At 40.7% G+C, this 21,328-nt stretch overlaps 1 protein-coding gene across 1 annotated transcript in view; it reads left to right on the top strand.

The window, feature by feature from the left end:
* slc8a3 (solute carrier family 8 member 3) overlaps nucleotides 1-21,328 on the top strand; it is a 133,390-nt gene that overhangs the window by 69,495 nt on the left and 42,567 nt on the right. The window contains exon 3 of the mRNA XM_059352957.1: nucleotides 15,565-15,671. Within this exon, the coding sequence (XP_059208940.1) occupies nucleotides 15,565-15,671 (107 nt within the window). The remainder of the gene's footprint in view (nucleotides 1-15,564; nucleotides 15,672-21,328) is intronic.

Genomic DNA, 21,328 nt, shown 5'->3' with positions numbered 1-21,328 from the left:
TTAATCTAATAACATTTGAAACATTTGCCATCAAGTATTACTAGAAAATCAAACCTACAGCACAAGTTTGAAAAATCCCGTCCAAGAGGGACTTCTAAAGGCTAAATGAACAGGATGTAGAGTTCATGTGGAGCATGACACCCACAGCCGGCTTTCTATTTCTGGACCTTGTTTCTATACATGACAACAAGGGTTACGCTTTATTATTCCCGTGCACTACATTTCTAAGATTTACTGTTCCCTGATGCAAAGGGGAGCTTGTCGTTCTCCCCAGTCATTCATATATGATGGTGTTTGTCATTTGGCTGCGGGCAGTTTGACTTGGCCGGCTCCGGCTCTCTAAGCTGTCACGGACCCACGCCACGACACCCAGAATAGCCCTGGTGCATTTTCTTGCCCTCAGCCCACCCATCTCCTCCACTCCCACCAGGGTGCTGCTCCAGCTTTCATTTTGGAGGCCTGGCTGCATCCTCTATTGCTTCCCTCTCTTCCTCCTCTCCCTCTCTTGTCGCCCCCTATCAGACACTTTCATCTCTGAGTGTTTTATTGCATTGTGTCCTTGTAGAGGAGGACCTTTGGGCTCGCTCCAGACATCCAAAAAAATATAGCTCACTTTTTTCCCCCCTCCTGCTCGCCTTGCTCTTGGCTCAGAAAATATGGAGCTGGCTGTCTGTTTTTTCAATTGCTTCCCCGTCCTCTCCCTTACCATTGAGTGTCCTCTCCCTTTTTTCATCTTCTCCTTTTGTCTTTTTCTCCTTCAGCACTGGCAGTCAGTATGTTTTTATGGAGACAGTGTTGCAAGGGTGCATGACAAGTGAAACCGACCAACTCCTCTCCTCCCCCCGTCGCCAGGCCTCTCTGTTTAGTGACAGTCTCTTGTCTCTCCAGAAAGTACATTTTATTCTCAGCCGTGTCCCCCATGTCTTTAGTATTCCTGCTTTCTCTGGGCTCTCTCCTTCTCTGCTTTCTGTCCAGAATTCTGACTCTGGCCTTTTTGTTTGACTTGTATTGGAAGATAATTGTACTTGTGTGACTCAGCCGACTTTATTTTAGATGAGAGGTGTTTGCTGCAAAGCATGAAGTGATGAGTTTAATGATTTGAGTCCAGAGAATCTCAAAAGTGAACTAGGGCTGCAGCTACTGATTTATTTTCATTATCAATTAAGTTACAGATTGTATACTAATGTATATTAATTGCTGCAGCACAATTTTTCAATTTCCCTGCAAAAAAAGAAGTATTTTTATAAATTTGCATAACCTTTCTGTTGTGTTTTTTTAATCCAGAATAATGTAAGTGACTTATAAAAAGACATATCTGGCTCCAGATAAGGCCTTATTTTGTTCACCATTTTTTTTTTATATAAATGCTTCTGATAATCTACAACTCTGCTGTAGAATTCCCTGTTTTGGTCTTTCTTCATCTTCATTTTTCATTTTGTTTTGTTTTTAAGTTTGCAACATTGTTATTTGTGATGCTGCCTGTCTTGGACAGGGCACTCTTCAAAGAGAGTCTTTATCCTGGTTAAATTGGGGTTAAATGAAAATAAAATGAAATAAAAAATCTGACATTTTCTGGATAATTTAACAGATAATCCAAAAATAGTAATCACACTCTTAACTTCCTCGTTATGTTAGGTTTTGAAAAAAAAAGTTTGTTTACATTCTGTTTCTCACTAAAGCACATTGTGTGTCCTTAAGGTGTTAAATTAATTTCCCTGCAAAGCAGATTTGCTTTACATTTAAAACCTGCTTTGTTTAAATCCATTTTTTCTGAATTGTTGTGTTACCAACACCTGTTGATTTTGTAAAGTGATTATTAGTTGGAAGGTGTCACCAACATTCATTCATATCAAGAGAAACAGAACCAGAACCCCTCATGTAAACATTGCTCCACAGCCCTAATAGTGGTCAGAAACTCCTCAGGGATCATTTTAAACTGTAATATCTTCAACACGTCTTCCAAAACCAAAGAATGGGTCGCTGCCAAAGACTCTCGAAACTACATATATGATTGTTGTATATATTGTTATATATATAACGTCGTAAAACCAAACTACTTGGCTATGTATAGGCAATAAAACCAAGATTATTATTTGACATTGTTACATCACATACCACCTGTTCAGTGGACAAAGGATGTCCCAAAGGGGCAGCGACCCCAGCTGCCAATAACCCTTCCTCAGATTTGTTCTCAGACAACTTAAAACCCCTTGGTGTTTTGATATTTGGCTCATCGGCCCGCTGGCAGGCTCATGGCCCTATAGTGGGCTTAATTTTATGGTTATAGAGAAGATATTGATATATGTAACTAAGAGTGTCAGGATATCTTAACGGGAAGTTGGCCAAATAACACTGCAAAGTTAGGCTATTTTCTGCTAGGTGATTTGGCATGGAGATTGGTCAAAGTGGTCATGTGATCTCTGATGTCATTTATAAATAAAAAAAGGTTCTAGTCTCTTTTTCACAAACATGTCTTACTTTATACATAGTTTTCTCATGCATTAAAATGTGCTTTTTTACCCACTGTATTTGAATATTTCTAAATCTTGGGCTCAATAAACAGGTTTTGAATGACATAAAGTGGGTATCACTGGAAAGCTGAGACTCTTGTGGATTCATTGAGCTCACTTTTATTTATGTGTGATGACGTTAGTCTCCATAGGAGCCCATCACAGCAGTTTGTGAAACTTGGCATCACTATATAAAATGACCTGCTGTAACCTCTGCTCTTTAAATAACAACTTTCAGATGATGTACACCACTTCTATGTGGTATGTATTGTTGATACTGCCCACAACCCCCAATTCTCAGTTAAAGTGGGCTGAATGATAAGGGATTAAGATCCAGATCTTCTCCCAGTTAAAGTATATATTTAAAAAAACAACCAAGATCTAAAAAGTGTATTTAAAATGTGGCTTTAAACTGAAAGAAAAGTTACACATTATACCTTTAAACAACTAATTTAATACACTTGTTGTTCTCCGTCAATCAACTGATAGATTAATTATAATTAACACAAAACACAGCAGGCTAATTGAGGGTTGCGATCACTGCTTAACGTGGCTTTGCTGATCCAGATCAGGACTGCAGGTGACAGCTCTGTGCAGAGAGCTTTATCCTCAGCATCCCTTTGTTGTTCACTGTGTCATCCATCTTTGGGGTGAAAGGGATGTTCCTGCTGTAAAAGGAGAGAGTTACAGTTGCAGCACAAAAGAGGCATATGTGCAGCCTTTCTCAAGTGTTATTGGCGTGTTTGGACAATGGGTTTAAGGGCTGGAGTAACAGCGTGACACAGGAAGTGAGCTGACACTGTGTGATCTCCTTCTCCCCCCTTCCTCCACCTGCATCAGCTGCTGAGCTTTATGTGTGTGTGTGTGAGTTTGTCACAGAAGATGAAGTAATAGACTGTGTGTCAGCAGACGGAGGTAAACCTGTTAGGACTCTTTATTCCCTCCAGGGACAGCTTCATTGTACTGTTTAGCTCCGTGCAGCCAAAATAGAACTGAATGGAAAAGGTTGAAGTTTTTACGTAAAGTGGTCGCGTGTCATGTGTCGCATTTAGAGAGAGAGAGCGAGAGAGAAAGCCGGGACTGGTGAAAGGGGTTTTGTATCCATGACAACAAGTAAGAGCGAGAGCAGCAAATGGGAGAGGGTCGGGTGCATTAGATATTCGAGTCCTGAGAATGTGAGAGATGCACGGGATGATGCAGGGAGGTATCTTGTCACTGAGGGCACATTCGATCGCGCTCCTCCTCTCTTAAATCTAACACGCTGTAACCTGACCAGCTGCCCACTAGGTAAGCTAAATAAGAGATTTACTGTTCCCACGGAGAAGGATCCAGGTTGTGTAAGACCACGAGGCTGCGTTAAAGATGGTGAGAGGGCTGAGGAGGGACAGCTGCAGTCCTGCCTTGGAATCCGGATCATTTCATGTACACATGATTCCTCTCAGCTACAGTATTAATACACTTGGCCGGGCCCTCGCTGCGAGCCCTCATCATGAGTTACACGTCCGTCAGTTGCAGGAGCACGCACCTCACTGCGAGGCTTCACCTTTCCATCTGCTTTAGTGTGAGTTTGTGAGTGTGTATCTTCTGATGAAACATCCCCCGCCTCTGTCCTCTAACTGATATTGTAAAGTCATATAATATTTTATTGATCACTCTTTTGCCGTGACCTCTCACCCTTCCGCCAGAGTCAACTACAGCTCTGTGTCCCCTGAGCTCGTAGTGATTTAGGGGTCGATTGCTCAGGCTGAAGGCTGAACACACTGCTTTTTTTTCTGTTTTTGGGGGGTGAAGTCGCTGACAGTAAATAATAGTGGACGTGGTAAATGTGACATCAATGACTGGTTTGTAACTGGTTGTTTTGGAGCCAGCAGACTGTATTTATGGTGGCTAAAACAGACAGAATAAAGCCGAGATCAGAGACACAGTGGAAGGAGTGAATCCAAAGTGGAGCTCCATGACAACAGATGTGCCAGTTTGTGGCACTTGAACGGAAAAAGAGAATATTCCAACTGAGCTGTTGCTAAAATTCCATTAATATTCCCATTTTCATGCTGTCAAGGGGTGTAACGATACATCGATAGAGATCGATATACCGATTAATCGGTATCCACGATCCAACTGCATTGATGCATATTGTCGTCTTTAATATATGCTTTTATGCTTTTATTTTGACAATCTCCCTGTTTTGTTTTGAGCAACAGATAGAACAGATCTTGGGAATGGTCTTTGTTTATAATTAAAAGATCATCACAGGCTCTTTAAGTTAACCAATAAAAAAACATTCGCACATATATGAATGTGGCACTTTATTGTAAATAGTAGGACTATTTTAATTCTTCATATTAAAAAAGAATGGATTGTTTATAAAATGGTAAAATTATTGTTTTTGTGAGTTCATTAATGAAGTTGTTAGTTTGTGCTAAATGGGCATAATCACGTATTAATCCCTGGCCACTGAATCGGACCAGATCTGAGTCATACAGCAGCAAACTTTGTGATGTTGACTAATATTGTATTAGAGTCTCACCCCTAATGCCGCCGTGCATACTGCAATAAACGTTACATCGTTAGCCTCATAGCATAATTGCCTAAGTAATTTTTTGGCCAAATTGTGATATCTGCCTAACTTCACTCTCCTACCACTGCTGCATCTTTCTGCCTTATTGCCTATGTTCTTCCTATCAGAACACTTGTTAGAGTCCAAAATCACTTTCTGCCTTAGTCATCTCCTTGACTTAGGCATTTTTGCCGCTACATACAAACCAAACTACATTATTTATATGTAAGAGAAAAATTGCCTTAGTCAGGGCATATTCTGCCTAAGTCACTTTTATCTGTCATGAAATCGATGTGTTTAATTTTTTATGCAAACTTGTTCACACTTCTATTTGAACTTACTGTTACAATATCAATTAAGAATACCAATGGGCTTACTGAAAAATTGTGTATTTTCTTGTTTCCCGAAAACGTTCAAATATGACTTAGGCAAATATGCTATGAGGCTAACGACATGTTGCTTGTCACATCAAAATGAGAATAAAAGTGGAATGAGTGGAGTTACATTTTTTCAAAGTTTTCCACTGGTGGCACACATGTTTGACCATCTGAACACAGCCTCTCTCCTTTATTTCTTCAAAAACCTTCTTGAGAAGGTCGACGAAGTGATATTTGGGCATATCCAAAAACCTGTTGGCATCCAGTGGTGGAATGTAATTTGACTTGTTGTGATAACATCAGTGATTATAATCTGTTGTAGAAATATTAAATTGGCTTTGTAATTTTAGTGAAAAGTTTGAATGGCTTTGTTTGGGTAACTTTCTAAATCAAAGGACTTAAATAGAGAGACATAGTCATAAAATGTGAATGTTAAAACCCCAAATAACATTAATCATTAAGTTTAAAAGCAACATGCTTCCAAAATATTGCAAATTATTGCAAAATTGTGGTAAAGTGTTTGCATTAATTGTCACAGCAGTCTGAGATAATCTCCGTGTCTGCTGTTTTATTAATTTTCAACTTCACTTTTTGCAGGCATCAAGTGAATGTTTGCTATTTAGTTAAATTAATGTTAATGTCACTAATGAATCTTCATTACCAGCAACTCTGTGTCTGTCTTCCATTTGTATTACTTCTAAATCACCACTACTCCCATCTGTCGGCTGCTCTGATTGGACAGCAGAAACAAAACAAGAGTGATTGTGAACTGATTCATTTCTTCAAACTTGAGGCGCATAAACAGCACACAAATCAATCTCTCTCTCTCTCAAAAAAAAAAAAACTGCTTCTAAAATTGCTCCCAATGTAATCGCACCCTTCATGCTCAAGGACACTTCAGCAGGGAGGATGCTTGCCAAAACGGGGGCTTGAATTTGGGTCCTCTGGATGAAAGACTGTCTGTTTGGGCACAAGGCCACCACGCGCCTCGTGTGATTGAATATAACAAGAGATACTCACATCACGCCTTGTATTTTGTTAAATTTGTGAATGTAGTGAATATATATCTCTCATTTTCTCTTTCTGGGTTGAGTGTCCAAACTGGGAGTCTCTTTGGCAGACATGTATTATTCAAACAGCATCTGGCACCGCTGCACTAACTCTCATGCTTTTGCCTTAAACAACTTGCAATCAAAGCTATTGCATCTGGCTCAAGCTCGGCCAGCAAATTTGCAAGTGGCCGAGCAAGAGAGTTTTGTGTGATTGCGTGACTCATATTTTGTTTGCTTTATGTAATATTGATGCCTGACTTTAGCCGGCCGGTCGCCATTTAGAAAGGGATTTTACTTCCTTGTTTATAAAAGTTTTAGCTCCTTGTCAGTCGGTCAAGTACGCTTTGATTTGTTTGCCTCGCTGGATGCAAAGAAATAAAGCAGACGTGCAGAGAAAGGAGATGAGGACGGGGCATTTACAGGCCTTGTGGGTGTGGAATATTAAATCTGATGTGAGTTTGTCATCAGATTGGCAAGAAATCATTGACAAATGTGTTTACTGGCTTTTTTCTGTGATTGCTGGGAAAAGCAATAATCAGGACTATAATGAGCGAGGCCCATAATCCCTGCGCTTGGTGACAGAAACCAGGCCTGCTTAATTAAGGCGCTGATTTCCCACGAGGCACTGGGGCCTTTTTTTCCCCTTGTCCTCTTCCCGTCTTTATTGGCTTGACTTTATTTGGGATTTTGAGTGGAGGCGTTGCCATGATCTGACTAGGCTGAAATGTGGTTTTAAAGCTTGTTTTTTGATGATTCTCACGGTTGCTTCTTTACTATAATTCTCTTCCTGGCCTCTGTACAGGTCGCCTCATTCTAGATGCAGATTATGTTTTCTACTCAAACTTTTTAGGAACATAACTCCTCGTAATCCCCCCGCCATCAAGGCCTCCATACTGCAGCGAAGTGAGAATAATGTGTGCTGTTTAAAAACCATGCTTCACTCCCCCCACACGTGCTTCAGCTGTGGTTAAATGCAGTCTTGCATAAGGGTGAAAAGCAACTGCAAAGCACTCAGTGGATTAAGATGGAGATGGAGGCAGAGGAAACTTTCAAGAGAATTCGGGAGGTCGTGGTTAGTTCAAACCTGAAAGCCCAGGGCCAGGGGTCGGTGGCGGCAGGTGTTTTATACAGAGGACCAGGGAAAGAGGAAAAGGTTGTATTTAATTGCAGCACTTTTAGCTGCTGCTCCTTCTCTAGCCCAGACTACATAAGTCTTCCTGGATTTTGTAGAAATCTTCACAAAAAGGGAAAATCTCCACAAAGGGGAAAAAGACCTCGCAGAGGAAAAGCTGAGCGATTCCGGGGTCAGTCTGCAAGTGGAGATCGGATATCACACGTAACACATATCACTTCCTCTGGTGTGTACTCCACCACAGTGGTTTCACACTTCTACACAGTATTATTTAGTGTTTGTGGAACGAGAGCCAGAGAGGAGACCAAAACAGTAAATCTGCTGTCGAAGAAGAGGCATTGGAAAGTAGAGAGGAGGCGGGCAGCTAGAGCAAATTTCAGCCGCAGTGTGGTTTTTGGCCGCAGAACAGAGGGAGAAAGCAACACTCTGCATCTGCATCTCCATCTCTCTCTGACTCCCTGCACCACCTCCACTTTCATGTCTCACTCCCTTCACAGTTCTCATCTCTTCTTTTCCCTCCTCCATCTGCTCTGGACTTTGGGAAGGCAGAGGCCGCTGGCTGCAGGCAGCTCAGTGCAGCGGAGGTGTGAACCCTCTAATCGCCTGTCATTACCCAGTGGCACTTCCCACACTAATACTCAACTTAAGGGTGCTATGTCTAGCATGTTAGCATCAATAAATCATTACCACGTTCAGTTTGACACATAAGGGTAATTCAATTTAACAACTGACAACACAGTGGAGAAGACTGACATCCTTTTTACTTTTTACTCTCCTACAAGTTTCATTTTGTGGGATTTTTCTGGTAGTCTGCTGGATTTCTTCACAGCATCAAGGGAGGATGTTTCATACCACAAGATATTGTAGTTTTTTTTAGGAGTTTTTCCCTGGCCGATGTGAGGGTCTAAGGACAGAGGATGTCGTACCATGTACAGTCTGTGAAGCCCTTTGAGGCAAATCTGTGATTTGTGATTTTGGGCTATATAAATAAAATTGACTTGACTTGAAGCATCAGAGTATCTGCAGTGAGAAGTATCTATCAAAATGCTACTTTACAATCAGCATCCAAGGAACAGTTGCACATTTTGTGAAATGCGCTTGTAACGCCCACAAATGTAATAATGCCCACAAACTTAATAAACCACAAACGTAATAACGTAACATGCGATTTCCCACAAATGTAATAATGCAATGAATAATGGTCGTTGTAATAGTTAATACATTTGTGGGAAATCGTGTGTTACGTTTGTAGTAGGCAGCGGCTACTACGTTTGTGGAAAATGTATTACGTTTGTGGGATAACTGCATTAAAAGCTGCAGATTTTTATTACGTTTATGGTTTATTACGTTTGTGGGAATTATTACATTTGCAGGCGTTACATGCGCTCTTTGACTTTCTTGTTGGGAATGAGATGACCAAACTCTCATTCTATGAGCTGAAGCTAGGAGTTAAATTGGTTAGCATAGCTTAGCATAAATACTGTAGGCAGGGGCAAACATTAAACCAAGCTCAGTCCAAAGTAAGGTATCATAGTTGCAGTAGGCAACTCCCCATAAAACATTTTTGACCGGGCGTCTGGTCCTCTAGATACGGGTTAGAAAGGGTCTGCTGAACCTTACTTACTTTCAGAAGGTGGTTATCATGTTACTTAGTTGGTTGATTTATGTTTGTTTTTAGGCAGCGACCCTTTTAAGGCCATAGTATTTGTGACAGGAGCAAAGGATGAAATCAGGTGATATAGTATAAAGAGTGACACTGTCCTCAAAGTTTGGAGTCGATTGATGGGCCAAAACAAACATGGGACTTTGACCAAGGTGACCACAAGTTACATTACAAACTGACATATTTAAACTCAAACCATGATGATTTTTAACTTAACCAAGTAGTTTAACATTTGTGGTAGAAACTTTTCCCAGGAGGAAACAGCTAGCTGGAGTCTGTTTTAAAAGCCCATAAATGAAAACGTTACCTAGTTTAAATCTAACTTGTTGCTTTATGCATCAGTTTGAAATGTTCACTTGATGGAATGGGTGTTATAAGTGTTATATCAGTCTCATAAATATGGATTAGAAAGGGGCCTGCTGCACCTACTGGTTAGTTCAAAAAGCGTCGATCATCACACATGGCAATGTTCACATTTTTAAACAATTTGAATCAAAACAAAAGCACTTGGTTAGGTTAAAGCAACAAAAAGTTCATGATTTCATCACAGAAGAATCCCACCCGTCCACAGTTCCTGCAGTGGCTCTCTTTACCCCAGAGTCCTCTAAAAAGTGTCTGTTACACCTGATAGAACCAATATCACAGCAGCTCAGGCACCAAGGTAAAACAAAAAAAGAAAATGTATCAAGACACCGTAAAGCTCGCACACTTATGAGTCAGTGTGTGTGTACATCATGAGCACACAGTTCGCCACGCGCTGTCACACCCTCTGTGTCTTTTCTGTCAACACACCACAGTGAGACCATTCATATAACGCCACCGTCCACTGCAGCAGGACCGTCCCTGTAAACACTGCACTGTGATTTGTGTTTGTGTGCACAGCAGGTGTTTGATTGTATCCCTATCACTCCACACACACACACACACACACACACACACACACACACACACAGAGTGCCTTTTGCAGCTTCCACAGAGGCTGGTGCCAGATGTTGGGATAGATGGATGAATTATTGATGATCGTCACAGACAAATGCAAATGTTGCTTAATGTTCCCCACACGTGGGAGGCATGAATTGAGTGTGTGTGTGATTGTATATCTGTGATTAAGGGTGGCTATTCATGTCGAGCGTGAATGTGTATTTACTTTTGTTCGCACTTGGGTGTGTGTCAGAGGTGTTGTTGTGTGTCCACTGTGAATACGACCTTGTGAGATATGGGCATACACAAATGCAACAATGCATTAAAAAAATCAGTACATAACCTGCAATTGTGTGTGTGAGGCTGTGGTTAAATGTCTTTTGATCACAGCAATAGTCAAAACCAGGATCAGAGCTCCAACAATTAGTCAACTAATCAATTTGTTGAACAACAGCAAAATAGTTTTGATGATCATTGAAACTTTAAAATACGTTTTCATGAAAAAAAAAATTGCCCAAAAAAATCTGTTTTCAGCTTCTCAAATATGCCTTATTTTTGCTGTTTTATATCATATTATCACTTTGGACTTTTGAGGGACTGGGATGGACATTTTCCACTTTTTCTTTGATTTTAAAGACAGAACAATTAATCAATTAATCAAAGAAATAATTGGCAGATTAGTTAGTAATACAATAATAAAAAGAAGAATTATCACATAATGATTATCTCTTCCTTATCTTCTCTCCCTTCTATTATAGTATCTTCTTTTTCTTTTTGAATAAGATGCTCGTTAAGATTGCATTTATGGCATGTGGGAATATTTACTACACTTATTGGCTCAACAAGCAACAAGTTGAAAGCTTCCTCACTCATTAAAAGACCAAGGTGAAGTTTTTTGTAGTATGTCGAGTTTGGGTGCACTCAAATGTACAGAAATTCAAACCTTGCAGTGTCAAACTGGAACAATCTGTGACTGCACCCTGTCACAATCTGTTAAAATCACAGAAACACTATAATTTCCAGCAGCTCTGTTTGCTCGCTGTACATCATGAGGACTAATTACAGGTACTGTAGCTCACTCTGGGCCAACGCCACAGTGTAAAATGTAGGTGACAAGTTAATTTATGTTGTCAAGCTCCAGAGAAATATCACAATATGTTGGTAAACTGCAGCTGCTCGAATGTTTCCACGATGCTAACGTGCCTGTTTATTATTACATGATTGTTTTTATTGGCTTCCATAAGTCCCTTGTCACATTCGGGCCACAGAACTAAACTGTGGCACAGAATCTGATATAATTGGACTTTAATGGTGCCAAAAGAGTTGATTTGCTCAAAGATATTGTTACTATATTAAGTTAGTGTAATGCTGGATTATCAAGCAGGCAAAGCAGGCAGCTGCCTCAGGATCCCACAACTCTGTGTGTCAACTGGTTTGTGCTAATTTTATTGCACGGTTATTTGGCACTTAAGCACAATATCAGTTGACATGATAAAAGCCGTGAGGTAGGTTCTGCTTTATTACTCAATCTTGCAGCCCTGTTTTAAAGCCACTCTAATCAATATTTTTTATATTAACAATGGATAAAATGATGATGTATAATGTAAAAGGAATCACTCGTAGTGAGGAACCCACAGAGAGTGATCAACAGACTGCAGTCCTCCGCAGCTTTATGTGGCTTTTTAGTGTCTTAGCTCATTGTTTTGGGGTTTTACAGCTCACAACTTTACTGTTCTGGTTCACTCTCACTCTCATCAGCATCGTTTCCAGATGCAGGAGGCAGCTGCTTTTAGTGAGACGCTTTGATGAGCTCACCGTCTTCTCCCTGCCTAGCAACAAACAGCAGACGGACTACACTGGGAACTAGTAGTGAAGCATTTAGCAGCTGAAGAGCAAAATATGTATATGAAAAGAGAGATCATAAACTGACACATTCTGACTCCCAACTCACCAAATTTCAAGACTTGGTGTCCTTCGGCATCAAATAGTAGCTTTTTATTTATTTAATTTTATTAATATTTTTTTGCAGGAGTTAATAGAAATTTCCACTTACACTTAACTGCGAAGTTAGAATAAACCATAAGTAGACTAGTGTAGCATAGTGGCTTTTCAAAATAAACTTGTTTCTTCACAGGAAACATACTAGGTTTAGGCACCAAACAACTTGGTTAGGGAAAAAGGAAAAAAGAACAGGATTTGGGTTAGAATAACTACTGCCATACGTAACTATTAGAAGCTGTTATATAGGTGATGTAGAATATGATGTAATGTATCTATGTACAGAAGTTAATTCACAGGTTTACTTTACCTATCAACCTCCCATCCTGTCTGCCCTAAACGGACTTTAGCGGTCTTTATATCACTTTATTTGCTCTAAATGTCTAAATAATGACATGGGTGGTCTTATATTGGTTACTTGACAGCCCTGGTGTGTCACATACAGACGCAAAGGGAACTTGCACTTGCAAGGGAGCACTTCAAGTGTTGATATCTGACGAGTCAGGAATGGGAACGTGTCCTCCTGCTCAACACTAGGTTGCGATATGAGTCGTTTCAGCGGGTTAATACAGCCCCCCTTGACCTCAGTTTGACACCTTGTGCCGTTGCTACTGATCGGCTACTGCGACCGGCTTTCTTGAATGTTTTTGTTCCTGGTCATACTCCAGCGTGGGGATTCTCACATGCGTTTTCTTGTCATACATGCCGGCGGAAATCGATTTCCAGTCGCATTATCTGGGTGTCCTAATCGGAGTAAGAGAACTGCGACATTAGTTGGACTAACACGTTAACATGCACTTCAGTTGTCCAGTTATAGTCAGATTAAGGCAATAAGTGAGTTTTCTCAAGTGTTTGTAAATGTACTGACTGTTACTCTGTCTTTCCATGATGTGTAAAGAGACAACTGATTGCTTACATATAAACTTAATATGTCATATGTCATGTTGTATTTACGGGATGAGCAAGTAGACCAGTATCTGTATCTGTATCTGTGCTTGGGATGGGCAGAGTTTAAACCAGAAACAATGTTTGACTTAACCCCAAAATGGGTTGAACTTAACCAGTAGGAGAACTTTTTCCAAATGTGGTTTTTCTTTCATCACAAGCACAAATATTGACACATTTTACACGTAAAAAGTACATTATCTGTTACGAATAACTGCTTTTTTTGAGTACTCTGCTCAATGCTAGTTTACTATATGTTGTGCTTCCCCATAATTCCCAAAAATCAACTATTTCTGTTCTAAAGAAGGTTCTGTATGCGACAAAATATTGTTTGAAGACCTTCATCAGTTTTGTTGCTAATTTACCATGTTTAATCAAATCCCCACACAGCAAGTCCTGGGGCCAGGTATCAGTCTGGCATTGTCAAGCAGCACACACTGCAGAGAAAGTAGAAGGAACAGGGGGGTTAATGAAGGCCCAGCCGCTCATTTTCTTCCCCAGGGCCCTGTAGCAGGTTAATCGGCCATGTCATTAAGTGCATGGCTGTTTTTTGCATGTGTGCATAGTGGTGCAGTGATCGTGTGAGGCTATATCTGTGGTTTCTCCGTGCCTGCTCTGCATGCATGTCAGGAACAGAGAACTGTTTCCCCCCTATAGCAAGGCGGTGTGTGTTTGCCAGATCCCACTTGTCCATTAGACTCCAGTGCTTCCTCTTCTCATTCCTGGTGAAAAAGCAGGGCGCTTTTCCAGGCGGCAGCACTGCAGACATCTCGCCCAGCAATCTGAGGAAAGCCCTGCCGGTGGGATATGAAGAGAGAGAAAGAGAGATGGATTGTTCTGCTGTCTGTAGTGCGCTAACAGGATCTTAGATAGTAGACTCCCCATTGGCGAGCAGGATTCACATCCAGAAATACATATACACCGTCCAAAGAAAGGGATTTAGCGATGCATTACAGCAGCAATAGAATACATTTTAATTCCTCTAGAGATGCTCAGATTAATAGTTTTATATACTTGGTGTGTGCAGTGTGTATAAATATCTGTTTGAGCTTGTGTGGGTGTATGACAAAGTCTGTGCCAGTGCTTTGATTGACACGAGCCACGCTATATGTCACGGTGCTGGAAGTACATCAGCGGGATGTCAGGCAAGGAGCTGCTTTTTGACTCGATACATGATACATGAGCAGCTATCCATAATGAATGCCGCAGTGCCACTTATCATATTAGCTGAACTCCCGCTTTCCAAATTCAGCTCCCTAAATAACATGCGTAGAAATTGCATTTTTGCTCGGATGAAGAGGGAAAGCGTCTCCCCCATGAGATGTCAGACGCATAATAAAGTATGTCATCCCTATTTCAGGGCTAGCTGCGCCGCTGTCGACTATTGTTGACTCTTCTGCGGCTTGCGAGGGAATGCTTTCTGAGGCCTAAGAGAGCGGATGCTGCGAGTGTCATGACTTGACTGAGCATTGGCTGTTTGTTGTCGTTTGCATGAGTCCAATTGAATTCAACAAAAGCTATTCCTCCAGGAGTCCCCGCCGTGATATGGCGAGGCACTGAGACATCTGGGTACCTACTGACCACTTAACTGCCTGCACTGGTCAATAACTCTTTAAAAAGATCAATTAGAGCGATCAGTGGTGAGAATGCCGCCGGGGCTGAGGTGCCATATTGAGCTGTTTCTGTGAGATGATGTCACACGCTCTTTTCCAGAGAAAGAGCCTCACCCCTCCAGACATTTGACTTCATTAAAGGGGTGTTCTCCTCAAACCGGAGCAATAAACCCCGCAATAAGCTGCTTCTCTCTTATCTGCCTCGTCTGTGCCTCGAGAGGCAGCGGGTGGGGCGAGAGAGGGGAGTCCTCGCAGTGTCCAGCCAGCCGTCTCATTGAAAGTGTTCTGACTGAAACATCGAGCCATAAAAATCGATTTAGATAGCGACAGTTTCTTTCATTTATCGTTCACTCACCTTTTTGCCCTTGTGAAATGTCCGTTTACACATTTTACAACCTGATTGATTACATGCTGCTGTTTTCAGTTCATTGTGTTCTTTTTATCCTCTCTGCTGTGGAGTGCTTCTTTTTTTTTTTTTCGCCCCTCCGTTCTACTTGTATCAGACAGCGTGATAAATGTGGTTGTCATGACACCCGTGGCAGCCAATGAGCTCTCTCCGGACGCTGCGAGCGTGTCGAGCCCGGTCAGCTGACAGACAGGCCCCGGTACCACAGCCAGCTGACCTTTCACCTCCTAACCTTTCTTCCATGCTGATTATTAATCCTACTTACAGTGCACTTCCTGTGTCCCTCCATCGCAAATTAACCTTTTCTCTTCTTTTCTCTCCCCCTCTCTGTCCTTCCTTCTCTGTCTTTTTCCTTTCACACCCCTTCCTGTTTTCCTCCCCCTCTTGCAGCAAACTCATTCACGTGAAAATTATTGACGATGAGGAGTATGAGAAAAACAAGAACTTCTTCCTGGAGCTGGCCGAGCCTCGCATGGTAGACATGAGTCTGCAGAAAGGTGCAGTACTATTTCTTCCTCTCTTATCTCTCGCTCTCACACGATGTCTCTTCTCTCACTGTCAGTAGCTTCTGTCTCTCCCCAGGCCTCTTTGTCTTCTCTTTGACCTGAACTTTCACTCTGCTGTATCTGCTCCACCCCCCTGCTTCCCCATGCTTTTACATTACACCAAAAACTCCTGCACACTCCAAGCACAAACACTCCATCCCCATCATAATGACGCTCCCCCAGACGGCGTCTTCATCTGCATAAAAAGAGAGCAGCGAGTCTAGGAGCTGCTCTCTTTTTCTATCTCCACGGAGCAAGTGGCCATTATTATGTAAAGACACGTTTTACCTAAATTCGGAGTCTAGCAGCTATTTTTAAGTATGTGCCTGCTTGGGTGAAAAATGCAAGCAAACTGCTGTTGCTGAAATGAGATTATTGATTTATTTTCCGCTATAAGACTGTATAACTCACAGGACTGTTTGAATTTAATGGTTTGTATGAAACTTTCTTAACAAGCTCCTTTTCTGATGTGCAGCTCATACCGAGGTCACGTATTCATGTAACTCACTGCAAGATTGTAATCCTCTTCACAACAAGCTTGTCTTCAGGCTTTTGTTTTTTTGCAGCAAGGTGAATAAAGAATAAAAGTAGGATGTGGAAGCAGTCAGATCAGTGTAAGTTTTCATCATGAGTTTTGTTTGCTTTCTTGTTTCCAGCTTGTCGTTGTTAATGTCTGCTGAAACAAGCCAACAGGCATTTTGAGAAGATTTGCGCACCGTTATCTAATGCAGTGTTATCTAACCATGCTCAAGGCCAGGGGACGGGAGAGGCTCACAAGCTGGTGCGGAGGGTGCACAATCTAACACTTGGCTGTTGCCTTCAAAACACTACAGCTCATTATGTTTACGTTATTGGGTCTGGCAACGCTGTCTGAGTGGCGCCGGCGCCCTGTGTTCTCCAAGTACGAGTCATGATGAAGAGCAGTTACTATGCAGGTCTTTATGAGTGACGGCTGCATAACTCCAAACACTCCTCCGCTGCTCTATGATGCTTCTTATTTTTTGATTCCCTTTCTGTGTCAGCGCAGGTTTTACCCACACAAACACACTGATAAACACACACACAAGCTGTCTGTCACACATCTCTGTTTGGCTGTTTGTGATATCAGTAAACTCTGAATTTTTTTCCGCTCAGTTGTTCATTTCTCTGAGCCGAAGTAAACGCCCGCAATGTAAAATCTGCTGGAATTTCAGCCACTGCAGGTATACTCGCATATAAATGCATTGCTTAGTGTCTTCATTAACTATTCTACATTAACTCCCAAACAACAAGCAGCTTTGCTGTCAGTCTTTGTGCTAAGCTAACCGACTACTGTCAGTAGCCTTTTATTTAACAGACAGACGTGACAGTTGTTTTCCATCTTTTCATCTAACTTTTTGCTTTACGGTGTTTCCCAAACTGTCAAACTTTCCTTTGATGCTAACCTTGGGCTAAACTTAAAGTTCTGATAGCAACCTCAATGCCAAGTCTTTCATCTAAATATATAACTCCCCACAACTTAAAGCAACACTATGTAACTTTTTTTTTAAAAAGAACATCCTTTTGAGAACTTAGCACCTTTACTCAGTTTAGCACAAAATTCAGATGTTACTTTGTTTAATTAGTCCTAATTCGCCCTGTGTGAACACTAATGTACAGTGGCTAATGTTATCTAATTAATGTAAACCTCAAATAGATATTGCTGTATACTTGACATTGAGTCTATTTGCTGACTCCCTATTTACTTTTTTTTGTTTTTAGTCATTTTAATCTTGTAGGACCACGGTTCTCAAAGAGACACTGATTTCTACATCCGACCAGGCTGACACACCTCTAATCCACCACACCCTAAAAATATACATCATAGCCACCACTGTAAATAAAATAAAATCAATCGTAAAACAACAATAAAAAGTGTGGCAGCAAAAGTTATCAAATACTTACAAATAACCATAAGTTATTTTAAATATCATTTCTTTGAAAATATGGATAATATACAGCAAATATCTGTTTTTAAATATATACGTATACATGTAGAATAACTAAAGGTTGTTTGTTTTTTTACTTTAATATGATGGAAAGTGTACTTTTTCCCGATTTTTTTTTCAATTCCTTTTTACATTTTTATTTTACTTTAAATTTAAAGTTTTTCTGTAGCAAAAGAGAACATTGCCTTGATTTACATTAAGCAATATGGTGGGTATTTTATGAATTTTTACACAGAATTCACTTTAATTTTCAAACAATCAAGACCATTAAGCAATTGAATAATACTATAAAAACCAAAAAATGATATACCATTATAATAATTTACAGATTTTTTAATATTTGTAATAAAATAAATGTACCTCTTTTATGCCATTTGCACAAGAAACCTTGTAAAATAATTCAGTACATTTCTGGAAAATAAAATAAAATGTTTTACAGTGTATTTTTAACTGTATTTTTGCATTCATGTGCAAATAATCAGAACAATGCACTGCAATTGCATCTCTCTCACAGCAAAAGTTACATAAAAGTAACAGAATCTTGCTTTTAAGTTAACCAATGTAACTTCATTTTTCAAATGCAAATTTGAATTCGTAATTGATAAAACGCACTCTTGCTCAGTTCAAGGCCCTCAGATGCTGCAGCCTTTCTTAACAGACTTAAGCAGATATTGTTGTATAACAGACGTCGCTGTGTTATTTCGCTGAGACTTTCCGTACCACCGCTACACTGTCTTAGTACGTCACAGATAAACATTTCAGAAGAAGAAGTAAACACATTGTGCCAATTTATATCATATAATTGCCACTTGTGGGCACAGGGGCTGCCATTAAACAAAAAGTTTCAACAGACTCTCTTTAAATGTGTTATATTCTTAGATGAAGAGCTTTTTCTGCCCTTGTGAGGACATACAGGTATATTCAGTGGTTTGTGGTTTATTAGGCCTGCTGTCTCTCCCCAGTAAATCATTTTTAGTCCAATCAAAAAGTGAAACAATCACAAAAAGTCTGCGGATCAGATCTAACAAAAAAGACACAGGTCATTCTTTATTTCTCACAGCCGTCGAGTTTCCTGCAGCAGGATTGTTCAGGAGTTCGGTGCACCGAACACGAGTCAGGATCGTTCCAGACAGAACAGGTGTAGAAGAAGAGAGAGGTATCGGCTCAGACGGAGGGAGAGAAGACGATAGGTAACGACAGCTGGAGCTAAGGATGACATATGCCAATGGCCAGGTTTAGTCTGAAGAGATCAAAACAGGTGCTTTGTTCAGAACATACACCGACAGGGGAAAGAAAGTGAAACCGTGTTTGTGTGTTTTATTTCTTTGATTCCTGCATGTAGACAAAGACACACATGAAGCTCAGGCTGTCTTTAACACGCTGATTCACCTTTGCACCTGTTTCCTTGTTGACGTATTTATTGCACAAACTGATTAAAATGTTTCTCATTGTAATACTTGAAAGATGACAACAGAACTGTGCCGCTAATGAAAGCGCAGACAGTGTTGACAATGAGTAATACGAGATACGTCTCCTTACTATTTTTTTAATGCGGGAGGTAATGAATGTTTGATCAAGGGTAATAAATGTTTGATCTATATATGATGAGGAGGTAATGAAAAAGCTTTTCTGTATTATTTCCCATGCAGGATCATCTTTTATGAATGTGCTCGTGCTGATGAAATTGCTTTGATTTGAAATTAGAGAAAACTCAAGCCAGTGTTTAGCAGAGAGGTTACATATATTCTCCCGTTGCCACAGTAGGTGCTGCCGGATCGCAGTGATGTGAATGATATGATAATTTCTCACTTTTCATATATAATGTGGCGATTATATTGTTGTTCATAACCGCTGATGTGGGGCTGATTGGGTTTGTTTTTCTCCTTATTAAAGCCAGAGTGGAGGAGCAGAATTGATGAATATTCTATGAGAGCCTTTGTTTTGTTTGGCTTTTTTCATATTCAACAGCCTTGCTCCATTTTCTGATGCAGACTCTCCATCAACAGTGCTTTACAACAAAAATATCTCGTTTTTTTTTTTTTTTTACCTTTTTTTTTTCTATTATAGACGATCAAAATAAAAAAATCTCAGATCTCATTTTATCTCTCTGATGTTTTCGTGTGTTACCAGCAGTTGCATCACTCATTGCAGCTTGTCCAGATTTGTTCATACAGTGGGATGCTGATAGCAGAACCTGGCAGATGTGAGCGAGTCCTAAGCTGGCAGGTCTGACTTTGGACAGTGTGTGAGTAATGAAAGCAATCAAGCCAACAGTCACCCTGACCTGTCAGTCTGGAGTTGTTTACTGCCGGCTCCAGCTATGCCCTTCTCTAACTTATACTGAAGTGGTCAATACCATTAGCACCTCTGGTGAGGTGGCCAGGCTAGCCACTCCGCTGCTGCTGCTGCTGAAGCTGCTGAAGCTGAAGCTGCTGAAGCTGCTGAAGCTGCTGCTGCAACACAACCTTGTAAAATCAGAATTAGAGCCCTTCCCAGTCCATGCATGGCATTACAAGAATTTACATAGTTACGAGACGTAACTATGTAAATTCCAGTGCTCACATTGTCCCTGTAACACCTTTACTCCCGGCATTTACATGCATTTATTTTACTTTTCAAACTATCTTTCATAACGCCTAACCAGTAAGTTTTGCCTGAACCTTTGAGAAGAAGTTTTGTAGCGTAATCGTAAAGAAATTGAAGCCTTGTAACTAAACATTCCCGCTTTGTTTTTAGCGGGCGGCCATTGAATGGGCTGTTTCCTCAGGAGGTGAAGCAGGCCCCTACCTGCCCATTGGGATGGGATGATAACATTAGAAACAGATGGTTTTATTCAAGCTGTGAGATTTTTGTTCTATTATTTTAGTAATGAAAATATTTCCATTCATATCGATTTTGCATCTCAATAAAACCACCTGTCAATGTACTGCAAACAGCTTTCTTTGAAATTACAATGTAAGCTAAATCAACTGCAAAAAACAACAGATATTGTTAAAACCGGACGGCAACATCCTGGTCTAAGCAGTGAAGCAAATACGGAAGTATTTAATTCTTTCAAAAGTCAATACTGTCGGATGCAAAAGAAGTCCGGTCCTATCTATCTCACTATTTACCCACTGCTTATTTAAGACTAATTGAGGAAACAATGGGGAAATTCAACCTCTGCATTTAACCCATCCTTTTTTTACACACAAGGGAACACCATGCAAAGAGCAGTGGGCAGCATATTACTGCGCCCAGGAAGGTTAGGTACCTTGCTCAAGGGCACGTCAGTCCTTGACCTGTCAGTCATGGGATTTTAACCGGCCACCCTCTGGTTACAAGCCCGATTCCTAACCTCTGGGCCACAGTCTATGGTTAATACAGGACTGAAGTTTGATTTGCTCTCACATTTTTTAAGACCAAAATCCCTTTTAGTGGTTACCAAAACTCAGACACGGCACCTGTCAGGCCTCGTCACTGTAACATTGAAACAACCTCGTTTTTCACTGGTGGGCAGTTTGTACTTTGCAAGGTGGGGATGTACTTTTGCTTAATTCCATATCGGCCTGCACCCTGACACAGAAGGCACAAGGACGTGAGGACAGAACCTCATAAATAACGATTTATTATAACACAAGACAGCATTTACCCCATTACATG

This window comes from Centropristis striata, chromosome 16, assembly GCF_030273125.1.
Source record: "Centropristis striata isolate RG_2023a ecotype Rhode Island chromosome 16, C.striata_1.0, whole genome shotgun sequence".
NCBI lineage: Eukaryota > Metazoa > Chordata > Actinopteri > Perciformes > Serranidae > Centropristis > Centropristis striata.
The sequence above is the reverse complement of the archived record's forward strand: the minus strand, read 5'-3'. Positions and strand labels throughout refer to the sequence as shown.